Source organism: Bubalus kerabau, chromosome 1, assembly GCF_029407905.1.
Source record: "Bubalus kerabau isolate K-KA32 ecotype Philippines breed swamp buffalo chromosome 1, PCC_UOA_SB_1v2, whole genome shotgun sequence".
Lineage (NCBI taxonomy): Eukaryota > Metazoa > Chordata > Mammalia > Artiodactyla > Bovidae > Bubalus > Bubalus kerabau.
Window position 1 is genome coordinate 203,364,910 of NC_073624.1, and position 15,201 is coordinate 203,380,110.

A 15,201-nucleotide genomic window follows, 5' to 3' on the forward strand; every position below is an offset into this window, starting at 1 on the left:
TAGGTTATATATGCAGGTCTGGAATTCATGAAATGAGTAGGAATAATTAGGCAGTAATTCCTAATTATTCCTACTCATTATTCCTAAATATTAGGAATAATTAAGATTATCAGCCAATGGATGATATTTAAGCTATCAGATAAACCAAAGAGAAAGTAAAGATAGGAAGAGAAAAGGTTAGAGAAGTCAGTCCTGGAGTATTCCACATTTCAATAGTATGAAAAAAAAAGATTGGTCGTTTCAGGACTGGGAAATAGCACTGGGAAAGAGAAATACTGACAGTGAATAAACTGAAAGAACAGGAAACATTCTCGAACCAAGAGTTTCAAAAAAGTAGCTGAGATTAACACTATCAAAGGATACTAAAAAGTTGAATTTTATAAAGACAGAAAATTGACTATTGCAATCAGTTTAGTCACACACTAGGACAATCACAATGGAGCGGGCTAAAGATAATACCTAACTAGGTTAGAGGAACACGTGACATTTGGTGAATAGGGAAGGAAGTCCACTGGGGAATGTTCACAGGGGCATTCAACTGAGTTGACAATGTTTTATTTCTGAAACTGGGTAGTTCCTACATGGTTTCTGCAATATTACTCTTTAAGTTTCATTCTTGAATGCCTTTATAGGCAACTCTACAAATGAATTTTCCTAGATAAAGGTTTAGAGAAATAAGGTGATAGACTCAAAGATAGATTTTTTTTGGTTTTCATATTAAAGACAATAAAATATATTTACTTATGTTGAGAATAACTTAGGTAAAAATTTATCATGACAGTGAGATGAGGAATAAATACCAAAGCAAAGTTCTTGGGGAGGTAAGAGCAGATAAGATCAGTGCACAAGTGGAAGGTTTGGCTTTGGATAAAACAGCGTCAGATCATCTATTGTGAGAGAAGGCAGAACAAAATATCTGCATATAGAACAGAAGTGAGATCGGGTGATGGGACAATACGGTGGGCTAAATCTCTGCTGACTGTACTTATTTTGATAGCAAAATGAAGTCATCCGTGGAAAGTAGTAAAGAAATATTGGAAAGCTGAGATAAAAGGGAAAAATGTAGGGAGAATGAAAAGAAAATGAAGAAAAAATTATGATGGTGCGATAGTTTAATTTGAGATTTGTGACTATAAATTTTAAATAAGGCAAGTCCCCATGGTTTGTGCTTTTACTTCATCCATGTTCAGCTACTTGGGTGAAGACATAGAGTTGGTAGAGAGCTAGGTTTAAACAGGTTTGGGAATTTTGAAGGCAAGTACAGTGTAGAGAGAAGAGGGCAAAAAGGTTGAGGAGGTTTGCAAGGGATTGATCATAATGAGAGCTTCCCTGGCGGCTCAGATGGTGAGGGCTCATGGAATCTAAGCTGGGAAAGAAAGGAAGGAAGAGGGGACATGATGTGAAGTGAAGAGAAGTCGCTCAGTCGTATCCAACTCTTTGTGACCCCATGGACTGCAGCCCACCAGGCTCCTCGGTCCGTGGGATTTTCCAGGCATGAATACTGGAGTGGGTTGCCATTTCCTTCTCCAGGGGATCTTCCCAACCCAAGGATCGAACCCAGGTCTCCCACATTGTAGGCAGATGCTTTACCATCCAAGCTACCAGGGACATGATACTGGCAAATAAAAATATGGAACTCGCATGTGCTACAAACATTAAAAGTCATACAACATAAAATCAGAGTAAAAAAAATCAATGAATATGGTCTTAAAGGTCTTCTTAATATAAGGTTTCAAGTCATGCTTATAAAATGTGATTGAGCTGGATATATGAGGGGGAAATCCAAATATTAATGCTAAAAGAGATTTTATGAGATTATGCAGATAAAAAAACTAACCACAGAATTACCATATGATCCAGCAATTCCACTTCTCAGTATACACACAAAGAAATGAAAGCAGAGACTGGAAGAGATATTTGCATTCCAATGCTCACAGGAACACGTGTATACCTGTGGCGGATCATGTTGATATATGGCAAAACCAATATAATATTGTAAAGTTAAAAAATAAAATAAAATTAAAAAAAAAAAAAAAGATGGGGTACAACCCAAATGCTCATTAACAGATGAATAGATGAACAGAATACATTATATATACACAACAGGATATTATTAATCTTGAAAAGAAACAAAATTCTGATACATGCTATGACATGGATGAACCTTGAAGATGTTACACTAAATGAAATAAGCCAGTCACAAAAGGACAAATATTGTATGATTCCAAGTATAATGGGTACTGAGGGAAATAAAATTCATAGACTGAAAGGTAACTGCCTGGGGCTGGAACAGTGTTTAACAGGAAAAGAGCTTCATTTTAGGAAAATGAAGAAGTTCTGGGAATGGATGTCATGATGGTTGCACTACCATATTAATGTACTTAATGTCACTGAACTGTATACTGAAAACAAAATGATAAATTTTATATACATATTTTATCACAATTTTTTTGAAAGACATTTTATGCAGAAACTGATCTGAATATTTGGGTTCCACGAGGCTTTCTTTAGGAATTGGAGAAGAAGGGAAAAGTTCTAACAGACTAAATCCAGGACTCAACTGCTATTTCAATTAAAGCAGCAGCATGTTTAAAACTATCAATTCTCCTTTTACAAGTCAAAGCCTTAGTAAATGAGGCTTCAAGTGTGGAATGAGCTCAGTGTCACACAACAGATCTATGGGAAGGTCTCATTAGTGGTTTTCAGTTACTACAACCTGCAATATAATGAAGTACACCTGTATGCCCAGAGTACTTCAGCACGACCCTAATGATTTACTTTAACAAACGTGAAGATGAGCTCTAAAAAATACCAAAGGCATAACAGAAGGAAATGGGAAGCAACTGGATGAATATAAAATGACATCAATACTCAAAGAATTAGGGAATATAAATATTAAGAAATAATTTTGTTTTCAAGATTATAGCAGAGAAATGAGAGATAATATCACCATATTCTACTGTGTATTAAAAAGATAAGGGAAAACCATTAATAACTTTAACCAATAAATTTGACAACTGAAGTGAAGCAGAAAAATTTTTTTAAAGGTATGGACTAAGAAAGTTCACTCAAGAAGAAACAGATAGCTTGAACTACCCTGTATCTGTTAAAAAATAGAAGCTGGAGATTTAAAAACTCCAGGCCCAGATAATTTCTCTGGTGAATTCTATCAAACACACAGTTAACAATATTCTTTGCCTGGCAATCATTAAAAACACCTGGGAGTTGTTTTATGATTGTACAAATTCTCATCCTTTCTGCTCTTGTTCTCAAGTACTTTGAGTACTTACTATGCATAAGCAATGTTCTATATGCTACTGATACTAGTAAAATAAATGCTGAGTGTACGTTAGTTACTCAGTAGTGTTCAATTCTTTGCGACCCCATGGACTGCAGCCCGCCAGGCTCATCTGTCCATGGAATTCTCCAGGCAAGAATACCGGAGTGGAATATTGCCATTCCCTTCTCCAGGGGATCTTTCCAACCCAGGGATTGAACCTGGGTCTCCTGTATTGCAGGTGGATTCTTTACCATCTGAGCCAAAATAAAAGCTACATAATATTATTTGATATATTTTAAGTAATTACAATCACAGAGGAGAATTTTAACTTCAAAAATGATACTTGCAGAAACAGAACAATACTACTATAATTCTATAATACCTACTATAATTATGTTTTATTAAGAACTTTAGTTTTATTTACTCATAAAAATTTGTAGCCAAAACAGGATACATTCAACTCTGTTTAAAATTGCATTCTCTTAAAAACAAAACAGAAATATTTTTTAATGATTACAATATTCAACTTGCTAAAAAAAAGTAATTTGAGGTAATTAATTACTTTAAAAAGTAATGCAGCAATTTAACTGCATTGGAAACAAAGTCCAGTCCAGAACTAAAATGCAAACACCTTGTTTTTCCCATTAAAGAATGCAATTTCTAATTTCAGTTGAATGACATTTTGTACCTTATTGATGTTTGGCTCCTCCATCATAGAATTTTTGATGGTTTCACAGTTGTCCTCTAATGACTTCATCAAGAAAGAATAACCATATGACAAAGAGTAAAGATGAGATGTAACATGTAAAATACTGGGGATATTTCTTTTTATTTTTAACCAAATTTACTAGAAAGCAATACTGAACTATTTTTTAAAATTTCATATATTTTAAACGAAGTATGTGTGGAGAGGCATGATTGGGGGTTGGAGAAAACTTAATCCCTCAGAACTCATTAACAATCACTGCAAATTTTATTCTATTTCCTAAGAAATTTTTACTCACTTCACTCATTTGAAATGTTGACATTTAAGCAAGATTAAGTCCAGAGTACTTTACACTACAAATTTCAGAGCTACTAGTGCCAGAGTATTATCAAATGAAAATTAAAGTCAAACTGTTCTCTTACACACTATTAAGTCTTGTCTCCATTATGATATCTCATTCCTCAAGGAAAATCTCCTGATTAGAAACTTTGATTTCAAGATTTCTAACTCCTTCTCTTGACTTAGCCAGAAATAGTCAATAAAATGCTTGGAGCCCCATATTCTTTTTAAAAGAGGATATTAGCACTTGTTAAAGAAGGAGATGGTTCACGACCTTTAGTTCTTAGAAAATGAAACAAAACAAAAAAAGAAACTGAGGATTAAGATGACAGCTGTCAAGCATTTTTGGGGGGTTGGGACTGATTAGGATATAGTCTATTTGCAGCTATCTATATTTGTATTTTACTTTTAAATAAGTACAAACAGTGAAGGACTTCTATTTTAAAAATGTATGTGCCAGCAAACTATATTATATAGGAAAAGAAAAGATCTGAGGATACACCAGAACTTTAATGTTAGATGAAGAAAATTTCATTCCAAACATGTATAGGAATAAAGAAACAGCAGCCCTCTCAAAATACTCTCCAACATCTACTGTAAATATAGGGCCTGTCATGTATCTATTTTCTAACCATCTGAAAAGTCACAGAGACTTGGGGTCAACTATTAATTAGCCTCCAATTAAAATAAATAAATTTATATTTAAAAAAATCATCATTTTATAAAACAGAGAGATGGAAGGTAATTTTGAAAATACTACAAAAAGCCAGTCAACTTTCCAGTAAAGATTAAGTAATTTTGTACCAACTCTATAAAGTTAATATTTTATTTAATTTAATTTAATCTATGTTTTACTAGGTAAAATTTTTCTTTTCATATTTCCTTCATGAAAATGTCACTATCACTGTTTAGAATAAGACAACAAAGCAGTAACAATAAATTTCTCATAACTGCCATTAATCATGCTGGGTTTTAAATAAGTTAAATCTGCTAGTCAAATACTGAAAAGTGTATTATATTTATTTTGGAGATTAAAAAAACTAAAATCAGAGAAAATATTTAGCTAAATGATAACTAAAATCTTTTATAGTCTAGCATCCATAGTCATGATTTTTATTAAAATAATTACAATACAAAAATAACTAAAATTTTCTCAAGATATTATGAAACTCCTAAGAAAACTAAGAATAAAACAGCAGATGAGTTTAACAGGTATATCTATACTCATTTATCCATTACCATTCCTTATGCATTCTGGCTTAGTTATGCTCTATTCCCTTAATGATTCTATTTCCTGATTCAACTAGACAATCTAGTAGTAAACTAGTTTTTTGTTTTGTTTGTTTTGAGAATGATTTCATTTCCCAAATGCACTAAATATATCAGCAGTGGAGAAATATTTTTATTTTCACAACTATATTTATCAAATACAGCAATGGGTTTTAAAAAATAATTTTGTACTTGAAATTACTATGCTCAATTTGCATGTTCATATTACAAGGTGCATCAAAGAAATTAAAGTAGTAATAACAAGCATAGTAAAACATGCTTTTTATTCAGAATGCAGGAGCGCTTTGTATATCATTATTAGAAGGCTTTAACTTGCAACATATTATTTTAGTCAAAGGTACTTTAAAATAAGAAACATTACCTCACCAGTAAACACATTCTAATTACTCTGACACTCTTATATAGCACAATTTTCAATTTTATTTATCCAAAGGTTTTCTTCAACTGTTTTAAAGTAATACATATATTAAATATTTAAGATATGTCTCACCAAAGGTTAAAAAGAAGTATGTTAACTTGTACTATATTTAATTGTATCTATTTTTTGACTAGATATGTATCAAAAGTCTTCTAAGTTAGCAAGAATACCATGTATTTTGTTTCCTGACTTGGCTAATTCAAATATATTTACATAATCAGGCAAATAGTAAATAGTAACACATGTAGTTGCCTCTAACAAATCAGTTCTTAAACTGACAGACAAGACGTAAGTAATTTTTCTTTTCCAATAAGGGTAGATGTCATCTTGCTTTTTGCTAATTTGCCTTTAAGAAGCCATTCTATTTCCTTATCTTTCCAACTGATATCTCTTCCTTTTTCCCTCCCACTTCAAAAACTGAAAAGACTGCTTTCAGATTAGTTCAGAGCTTCTGAAAGTGTGATCCACAAACCAGCCACCAGTCTTGAACTCTCTGTTACTGATACATGAGAAAATAAGGAATTAACTACATCACTAAACCCACTGCTTAATTTATACAATACTTCTTAATAGCAAAATTATTTCAAAGAAAGAAGCAATATGTTAATTTATATTCCAGTACAAGTCCCCCATATCAAACTGGACTTATGAGTAGCACTGAACTAAATGAGAAAAATAATCTGTATTATGATAACATTAAGGTACAATCAACCAATTACAGTATAATTATAAACTGAGATTATAAAACTGTACTAAGTATCATCAATACAATAAAAAGAAAATGTACATATTTGATATGTTTTCAGTATAAAAACCTAGTTTCAATGAAACTTCTAAGATAAACTTTATCACATGAAAAGGATGGGAAATTCCCCCTTTGTCTCAAAATGGTAGTCATGACAACTCAAAATCAGGGAACAAGATACAGAATTCTAAGTTAAACAGTATCTTCTTGGGGAAAAAAAGCCCCAAGTACATCTGAATTAGTTACTTCAGTTAGGAAAATACCAACTGTCTCTATGTATTAACATACATGTTTATGACATAAAAAATGAATTTTTATAAAAGTCTGTAAAATATAAATCTTTATAGTTAAAAATATAAGGCATTAATAACAAAATAGCAAACAAGTTTTAATTTATACAGACCTCATTTAGACATCTTTTCTTTGTGAATATATTTCTGATAAAGGTTTCTTGAATTTCTTCCTGCTTCACCAAGTACTGCCAAAGTCTCTTCACAGACAGTGCCAAATGGTGTTTAGATCTACAGAGAGGCAATATATTTCACTATACACTTCAGAGACTTCTGATTAACCTGATTGAGAGGCAATATATTTCACTATACACTTCAGAGACTTCTGATTAACCTGATTACGTTTCCTTGGTGCTATATGAATGATTATAAGTTATCTAGAATCAGACCACATCATCTAGGGTAGTAATCAGTAATACTTTTCTTAAAAGAAGAGACAGTAAATATTTCAGGCTTTGTGGGCCATATGTTCTCCCCTACAACCACGTAACTTCACCACTGAAGTGGGAAAGCATCCACAGTTAATACTAAAATGAAAGGGTGTGGCTATAAACCATAAACCTTTATTGACAACACAGAAGGAGGTATGGATTTGGCCCCATTGTTTGCAGTTTGCTGACCTTTAACCTAAGAATATAAGATCTAACAAAAGAGGTATGCTTCCTAGAAGAGATCCAGAAACAAAGCCACTCAAAGTGTTGTCTGTGAACATGTACTAGTGCATGAACTCTGTTACTGATGAGCAATGAGGGAACAGCCTGTGAAAGAATGGGAATCAACTATGTCACTGAGCCATGAAGTACACTGTTTATTCAGTTAACATTTTCTGTAGTAATTTTCTTAAGGAAGCAAGCACTGAATTGATTTATCTTTTGGTACAAATGCTTTATTTCTTCATGTACAGTAAAACAGTTTGCTAAAAAACTATTCCCAATAGCTCTGCTCCGAAGTAGGTGTTAGGAAACGCTGGCCAACAGTTCAAATCCAGCCTACCTTTCATATTCAAAAATAAAGTTTACTGACTCTATTATATTTAGGATAAGCAACAAGGACCCATTGTATAGCACAGGGAACTTGGCTCAATATTCTTTAATAACCTAAATGAGAGAACAATTTTACAAAGAATGGATACTTGTATGGGTATAAGTAAATTACATCTATAACTAACAGATCATTGTTAATCAATTATACTCCTATATAAAACTTAAAAAAATTCATTGGATCACAGATATGCCCATTCACTTATTGTTTATGGTTGCTTTCACTCTCCAATGACAGGGTTGAACAGCTCCAACAAGGACTGTAGGGCCAGCAAAGCCTAAAATATTTACTATATATACAGAAATGTTTGCTAACATCCAGACTACAATATGCATCACACAAAGACACAGATGTGAGCCCAGAACAGAAATTAAATGTAAGAAGTACTAAAACATTTTCTTCTTGAAATACCACTAACAATCTGACTTAGTAAAACTCAAAATAGTATCCATATGAAAACCTACTTGAAAGGAGTGTTTGTAGGTTCCAGCAAAGCTTTGTGGCGGAGAATTGCAGGACCTGCAGAAACACTCTCTTCAGAGGTATGACTTGCAATGAAATTTTGAGGTGGTCCCCCGTGGATTTCAAGTCGTCGGAGAAGAACTTGTTCCCAGCACTGAAGAGTTTTTAGAACAGCATGACAAAGTGGTGAACTAACTGGAAGCTCTAAAAAGAGAAAATTGACCCATATTTATCTTCTGTAATAAAATGCTATATTCAATCTTACAAACGACTGAAATAAGATATACACATTTTGGCAGAGGAGACGTGAAAGCGAAGTGAGCACAGAAATCCAGAGGACTGAAAAGAAGGATGCTGTAAATCTGTATGGCATTTCAACATAATTAGTGGCCTAGGATAACAGAAAAAGGGCAATCTAGGTCAAAATTACATCATACCTTTACTACTAGAACTTGAAATAACATTTGTGACTTGTGATTTAAATAACTGCTATAGGAATTACTGCATCTGACTTTAATTTCATATGAAAAAAATGTACCTGAATATTATAAAAATATGTCTGGACGGAAAATCACTTACTTTAAATCTTTGTATCAGCCCAATTTCTGCACAGCATATAACTTAGACTTCTTTTGAGAATTAACACAATACACAAGGTAAAAAAAAAATTTAAATAATACTACAAAACTCAACACTTCACATTTTACATTTCCATACTCCGAAATCCTGATCCTACTTTCAATCTTTAGCTATTTTTTCCTTCAAAAATCTAAATAGTATGCTTACTGCAAATTCTTGAGTTTTTTCAAGTTTAGAAGTGATCTACTGATTTACTACTATGGAATATGAGAATAAACTTCCCTTCTCTCCATCAATCCATTATAGTCCATAATAATTTTTGGTTAAATTAGTATTTTAGCATCTACATTGTTTTATATATATATATATATATATATATATATACATACACACACACCCACACACACATATAAAAATACAGATCACAGCTAAACTACTTGGTATAGTAGTAGTGCCCCTTTCTTTCCTATACAACCTTTTCATCCATCGGAGTTAATAATTACTACATTTTTGCTTTTGTTTAGTCTCCTCTGTGTCTACAACTAGGAAATACCCAACTCTTTGACTAGAGCTATAAACACAGTGCAGTTAATCACATCAGCTGCACATTCCCTGCTTTCTTGGATCCTGTCTTTCTAACAGCAACTAACAATATGATAGACTCATTTATAGATGGTTGCTTTGGTTAAAAGAACCCAATCTTCTACCAGCAGGAAGTTACTAAATTTTTTTCTCCACTATTTGAAAAAAATACAAAACAGTAAATCAAAAGCAATGGCAATATTAGTTCATGTTAAGCTATGTATTACCTGCAAGATCATGACCTGCAAAAGGATAGAAAGTCTTCAAATTGCTGAGCACCAGCTGTACCATTGCCAAACGCATCAATGACCAACTATAAATAAAGCAATAGATTTGTTAAAAATTTACTTAGGGATTGAGAAGACTACACTACTCTTTGTCCCAATAACTCACTACTGGGAATCTACCCTGAAGATATACCTCCACAAAAACAAAACAATATACACATGCAGTTACTCATGTCAGCATTATCTGCAATAGCAAAAGAGTATAAACAACCAAATTATCCATCAGGAGAGTAATGACTGAATAACTAGCTTTGAATCATGGAATATTTTAGGGTAGCCATAAAAAAAAAAAAGGATCTCTGAATGTTAATATGAAGTGAACTTTAGCATGTATTAATAAATAAAAAGCAAGCTATAAACATTACATATAATATGGTACCTACTACCTTCTGTGTAAGAAAGCAGCAGAAATAAGATTTTACATACACACAGAGACACACACAAGCTTATTTTTGAAAACAGAAGGATAAACCAGAAACTCATAAGAATGAGTATCTGTAAACAGCATAGAGGAAGACTCAGCTGGAAGAGATATGCTTCAGATTTGCTTTTTTTTTTTAATTAAACAGAGACATTTTGGCTTCTTTCTTTTTCAAGTGAAAAATTTATTCCTTATAGTACTGGTTTTTATTACTCTAAATTGTCATAAAGTACACAATCAAAAATTAACTGTGGAATTACTGTTATGCAAGGGAACTTAACAATTCAGATCTAGGTTATAATTCACCAAGATATACTAATTTCACATGCATTATTTTCAAAATTAAAAAAACAAAAATTTTTAAAGAAGCTTAAAATTAAATATTCCATACCTATATGAATTTGAGTTAGAATGTTCCTGGAGATGGAAATCTGAAGCTAAAACATCATCATCATCATCACTTTCCAGACTCTCCTCTGAATCATATTCAGCTCTACTTTGGGAAGCAGGTAGAAATGGCTAAAAGAAAAAAGTTATAGAATTTATTATCCAACTATATGACTTAATACATGCAATTAAATAGCCTAATATCAGCAATTTATCCCATTTTTGAGTACTTCATTAAAAGAAAGTAAAGTAGCAAGTATTTGGCTGCTGCTTTTTTTGACAGTCTATGCCTTCAATACCACTTTAGTTGGTTCACTTATTTAGTCACCATATCAACAAAAAATGTATTCAGCATCCACTATGTATCAAAAGTATACTCAATGTAAGAAAATTTAAGACATATACGCAGTCACTGCTCTCACATAACATATTTTAGTGGGGAAAAATAGGCAAATACTAGAAAACTAAATATAAATTGAATTTAGCTGTGTTATAAAGAAAAAAACAGACAGCACTGGGAATAAGAATATTAATAAGAGTTGAGATAAGCTAACCATAAAAGGCCTCTTCGAAAAGTGTAATTTAAGTGAGACTTAAAAGGACAAGAAGGAATAAGCCATATAACGAGAGGGAATAAAAGCATTTTAGGCAGTAGTAATAGTATGCAAAAAGGCTTTAATAAAGGAAAAAAGTTTGGCATGGGAAAAAAGAATTTGGCTGAAGGCTACTAAAGCAAGAGGATAGTGTGTTGGCAAAAAAATAGAAGAGAACAGCACGTGACAGATAAGGTACGGTTTTTGGACAACACAGTAAAGAGTGTAATGCAATGCCACCAATGAGTTTTACGTAGAGTACAGGTATTGACATTTATGCTTTTAGGAGTATCACTATGACCACAAGCTTTTTAGAGAAAAGTCAAATGGGAAGAGTAGAAACGGGAGACATCAGAAACTAAGGCAAGAGCTGGCAGTCTGGATACAGGTGTCAGTAATGGAGATGGAGTTAAATAATACATTCAGAGTATACCTGGGGGAATGCATTGACAGATTTACTGATCAACTTGGAGAGCAAGGGAAAGAGAAGGAAAAGACAATTTCTGGGTTTCTGCTTGAGCAACTAACTACATGGATGAAGATGCCAATTACTAAAATGGGAAGACTCTAGTTGTAACAGGGGAATTACTGAAGAAAATAAAAAACCCAAATCTTAAAGACCAAGATTCACAGGTCAGGTAGAAAAGGAAGGATAAAGAACATTTCAAAGGAATAAAGAACAAAGTTAGGAAGTAAACTAGAAGAGACTGGTATCAAGAGAACGAGATAAAAGTAATTCAAAATGGAGGGAATGGTCACATGGTTGAATGCTGCTAAGAGGTCAAGTAAGACGATGATAAAGAAGTTTCCATTATATTTGATAACAGAATGGGTGCCACTTGAATCTTAGTAATAGCAGTTTCAGGGGGCAGTTGTGTCAGAAGTCATACAAAGACTACAAGTGAAGGGGACCTATGGTAATAAGAGAGATAATATGTATACACTTTTGAAAAGTTGAATGAGAATGAGAAGCAGAAAAATGGGATAACAGCTGGAAAAAACTGGGGGTCAAAGCAGTATTTGGGATGTGAGACAGCAGAGCATTATTCTGTTCTGATGGGAAAAGACAATAGAGAAGACAGAAGGCTAGAGAAGAAAAGCAAGGACAGGATTCAGACTAGCACTAGAGCCTTTGATAGGAAAGATGTTTCCTCAATAGTAAATAAGAGGAGAGAATAAGATGAGAGATTCATGACAGAGTGATGAAAGAATTTTGTCTGATTCTTTTTTTTAAATGACTTATGAGGTCATCAGTTGAATGAGGATGAAAGAAGAAATGTGGGAAATTTGAGAAGAAAACAAAATCTTGGATTCAAGGAAGCTCAATAAAGAAACACAGCAGGAGGAGTAGAACTTCTGGAAGACCTGAGAGAATAGCTTGGTGGTCCTCTGCCCCAAAAGCAGTAATGTGCTGCACTATGCTCAGTCGCTCGGTCATGTCTGACTCTTTGTGACCCCATGAACTGTACCCCTTCTCCAGGGAATCTTCCCAACCCATGATCGATCCCAGATCTCCAGCACTGCAGGTGGATTCTTTACCATCTGAGCCACCAGGGAAACCCAACAAAGTTATCAAAACAATCATTTAAAGATACTGGAAACTGATCAAACACACAGAGAAGTATTTATTCAAGAAAAACTTCTGAGGGACTTCCGTGGTGTTCCAGTGGTTAAGATTCTGCACTTCCACTACCAGGGGTGCAGGTTCGATCCCTGGCTCAGGGAACTAGGATCCCACATGTTGTGTGACCAGGAGAAACAACAACAAAAACTACTCAATCTCTGGTAAAAGTGAGCATGTAGCATTTTGGCCAGGGGCTATTTCTAGCCCGACCCCTGCCCTCTGTAACTCATTTGTTCTATCAGTCTGTGAAGACAAAGAACTCGGCTGCCTGGCCAGAGAGGGCTGTCTTTAATAAGAATTCCATGCCCATAAAACCAGAGACAACCACAATTTGGAAGGATACATGTACCCCAATGTTCACTGCAGCACCATTTACAATAGCCAGGACATGGAAACAATCTAAGTAGTGTCTATCCATAGATGAATGAATAAAAAGATGTGGTGTGTGTTTGTGTGTATATAGCATGGATTCTCAGTCATAAAAAAGAATGAAATAATGCTGAAGATGGACCTAGAGATTATCATAAGAAGTGAAGTCAAAAAGAGAAGGACAGAAAGACAGATACCATATGATATTATTCATAGGTGAAATCTAAAATATGACATATGTGAACTTATCTGTGAAACACAAACAGACTCACAGATATAGAAAATAGACTTGTGGGTGCCAAGATGGAGGTGGGGTGGGGAATGGGACTTTAGGATTAGTGGATGGAAACTATTATATAGAGAATGGGTAAACAATAAGGTCTTACTATATAGCACAGGGAACTATTGATATATTTAATATTCTGTGATAAACCATAATGAAAAACATGAAAAAGAATGTAATATAACTGGATAACCTTGCTATAAAACAGAAATTAACACAACATTGTGAATCAACCATACTTCAATAAATTAAAAAAAAAAAATTCCATGCCCAGCAGCATGGTCAAAAACAAGAGTCTTCAGCAGCAAACAATTAGGGAAGGCCAACATCTCAGACAGGAAAGGATCTGCCTGTAATGAAGGAGACCTGGGTTCAATCCCTGGGTGGGGAAGATCCCCTGGAGAAGAGAATGGCAACCCACTCCAGTTCCATCAGTTATTCTTGCCTGGAGAATTCCATGGATAGAGGAGCCTGCTGGGTTATAGTCCATGGGGTCACAAAGAGTTGGATGGGACTGAGTGGACTAATACTTTCACATCTCAACTAGCCTGTGTTACACACTGGAACAAAAGCAGACCAGCCAGAAATTTAACCAAATCCAGGAACAAAACAACTAAAGAAGGCCTTGATAATCAGGAACCATCTACCCAGCAAAAGGAACTATGCTTCAAAAATGAAGATGAAATATACAATATAAATAAAGCATATAATAAACATTTGCTGAATGAATCAATGACTGCAAAAGGCAATGTGAAACAAGGTGATATAAATGCCCTTCTTTACCCTGAAGCATATTGGATATGAGAAAAACAAAATCTACTGCCTAACAGGCCTAAGGGATTGGTGTCATAGGAAATAGTGAGGAGTCAATTAATACAAGGTAGTAAGGAAAAAATCTAGAAGTTCAGAATGTGAGGAATTTGGCTGTCCACAGAAGAGGATATATACAAGAAGTTCTTGCTAGGCATGGTAGGACAAGAATGTAAAACTACAGATGTAAGTTGAAACCATGCAAAGCAAATCTTAATAATCAATGAAAAAACTACAAGTGTTCTGTGACTATTAACAAATTCATCAAAACACTAAAAACTCTTACAGTCAACTATAAATGTATAGGAAAAAGAAAATAGTAAAAATAATATTTATTTAGTATACTGGTTTTTCCAGTGGTCATGTATGGATGTGAGAGTTGGACTGTGAAGAAAGCTGAGTGCTGAAGAATTGATGCTTTTGAACTGTGGTGTTGGAGAAGACTCTTGAGTGTCCCTTGGACTGCAAGGAGATCTAACCAGTCCATCCTAAAGGAGATCAGTCCTGGGTGTTCACTGGAAGGACTGATGCTGAAGCTGAAACTCCAACACTTTGGCCACCTCATGTAAAGAGTTGACTCATTGGAAAAGACCTTGATGCTGGGAGGGATTGGGGGCAGGAGGGAAGGGGACGACAGAGGATGAGATGGCTGGATGGCATCACCGACTCGAAGGACATGAGTTTGGGTGAACTCC

General features: G+C 34.2%; 1 protein-coding gene across 6 annotated transcripts in view; it reads right to left on the bottom strand.

Annotated features, from left to right (window-relative positions):
* The window catches only part of DMXL1 (Dmx like 1), a 125,778-nt gene that overhangs the window by 35,398 nt on the left and 75,179 nt on the right, over positions 1-15,201 (bottom strand). For 4 of the 6 annotated variants that reach the window (XM_055550288.1, XM_055550259.1, XM_055550252.1 and 1 more), the window contains 5 exons: positions 10,832-10,959; positions 9,960-10,045; positions 8,574-8,775; positions 7,182-7,299; positions 3,969-4,031 (listed from right to left, as the gene is read on the bottom strand). In XM_055550288.1, the coding sequence (XP_055406263.1) occupies positions 3,969-4,031; positions 7,182-7,299; positions 8,574-8,775; positions 9,960-10,045; positions 10,832-10,959 (597 nt within the window). The remainder of the gene's footprint in view (positions 1-3,968; positions 4,032-7,181; positions 7,300-8,573; positions 8,776-9,959; positions 10,046-10,831; positions 10,960-15,201) is intronic. The other 2 variants (XM_055550264.1, XM_055550278.1) reach the window with 1 other exon arrangement.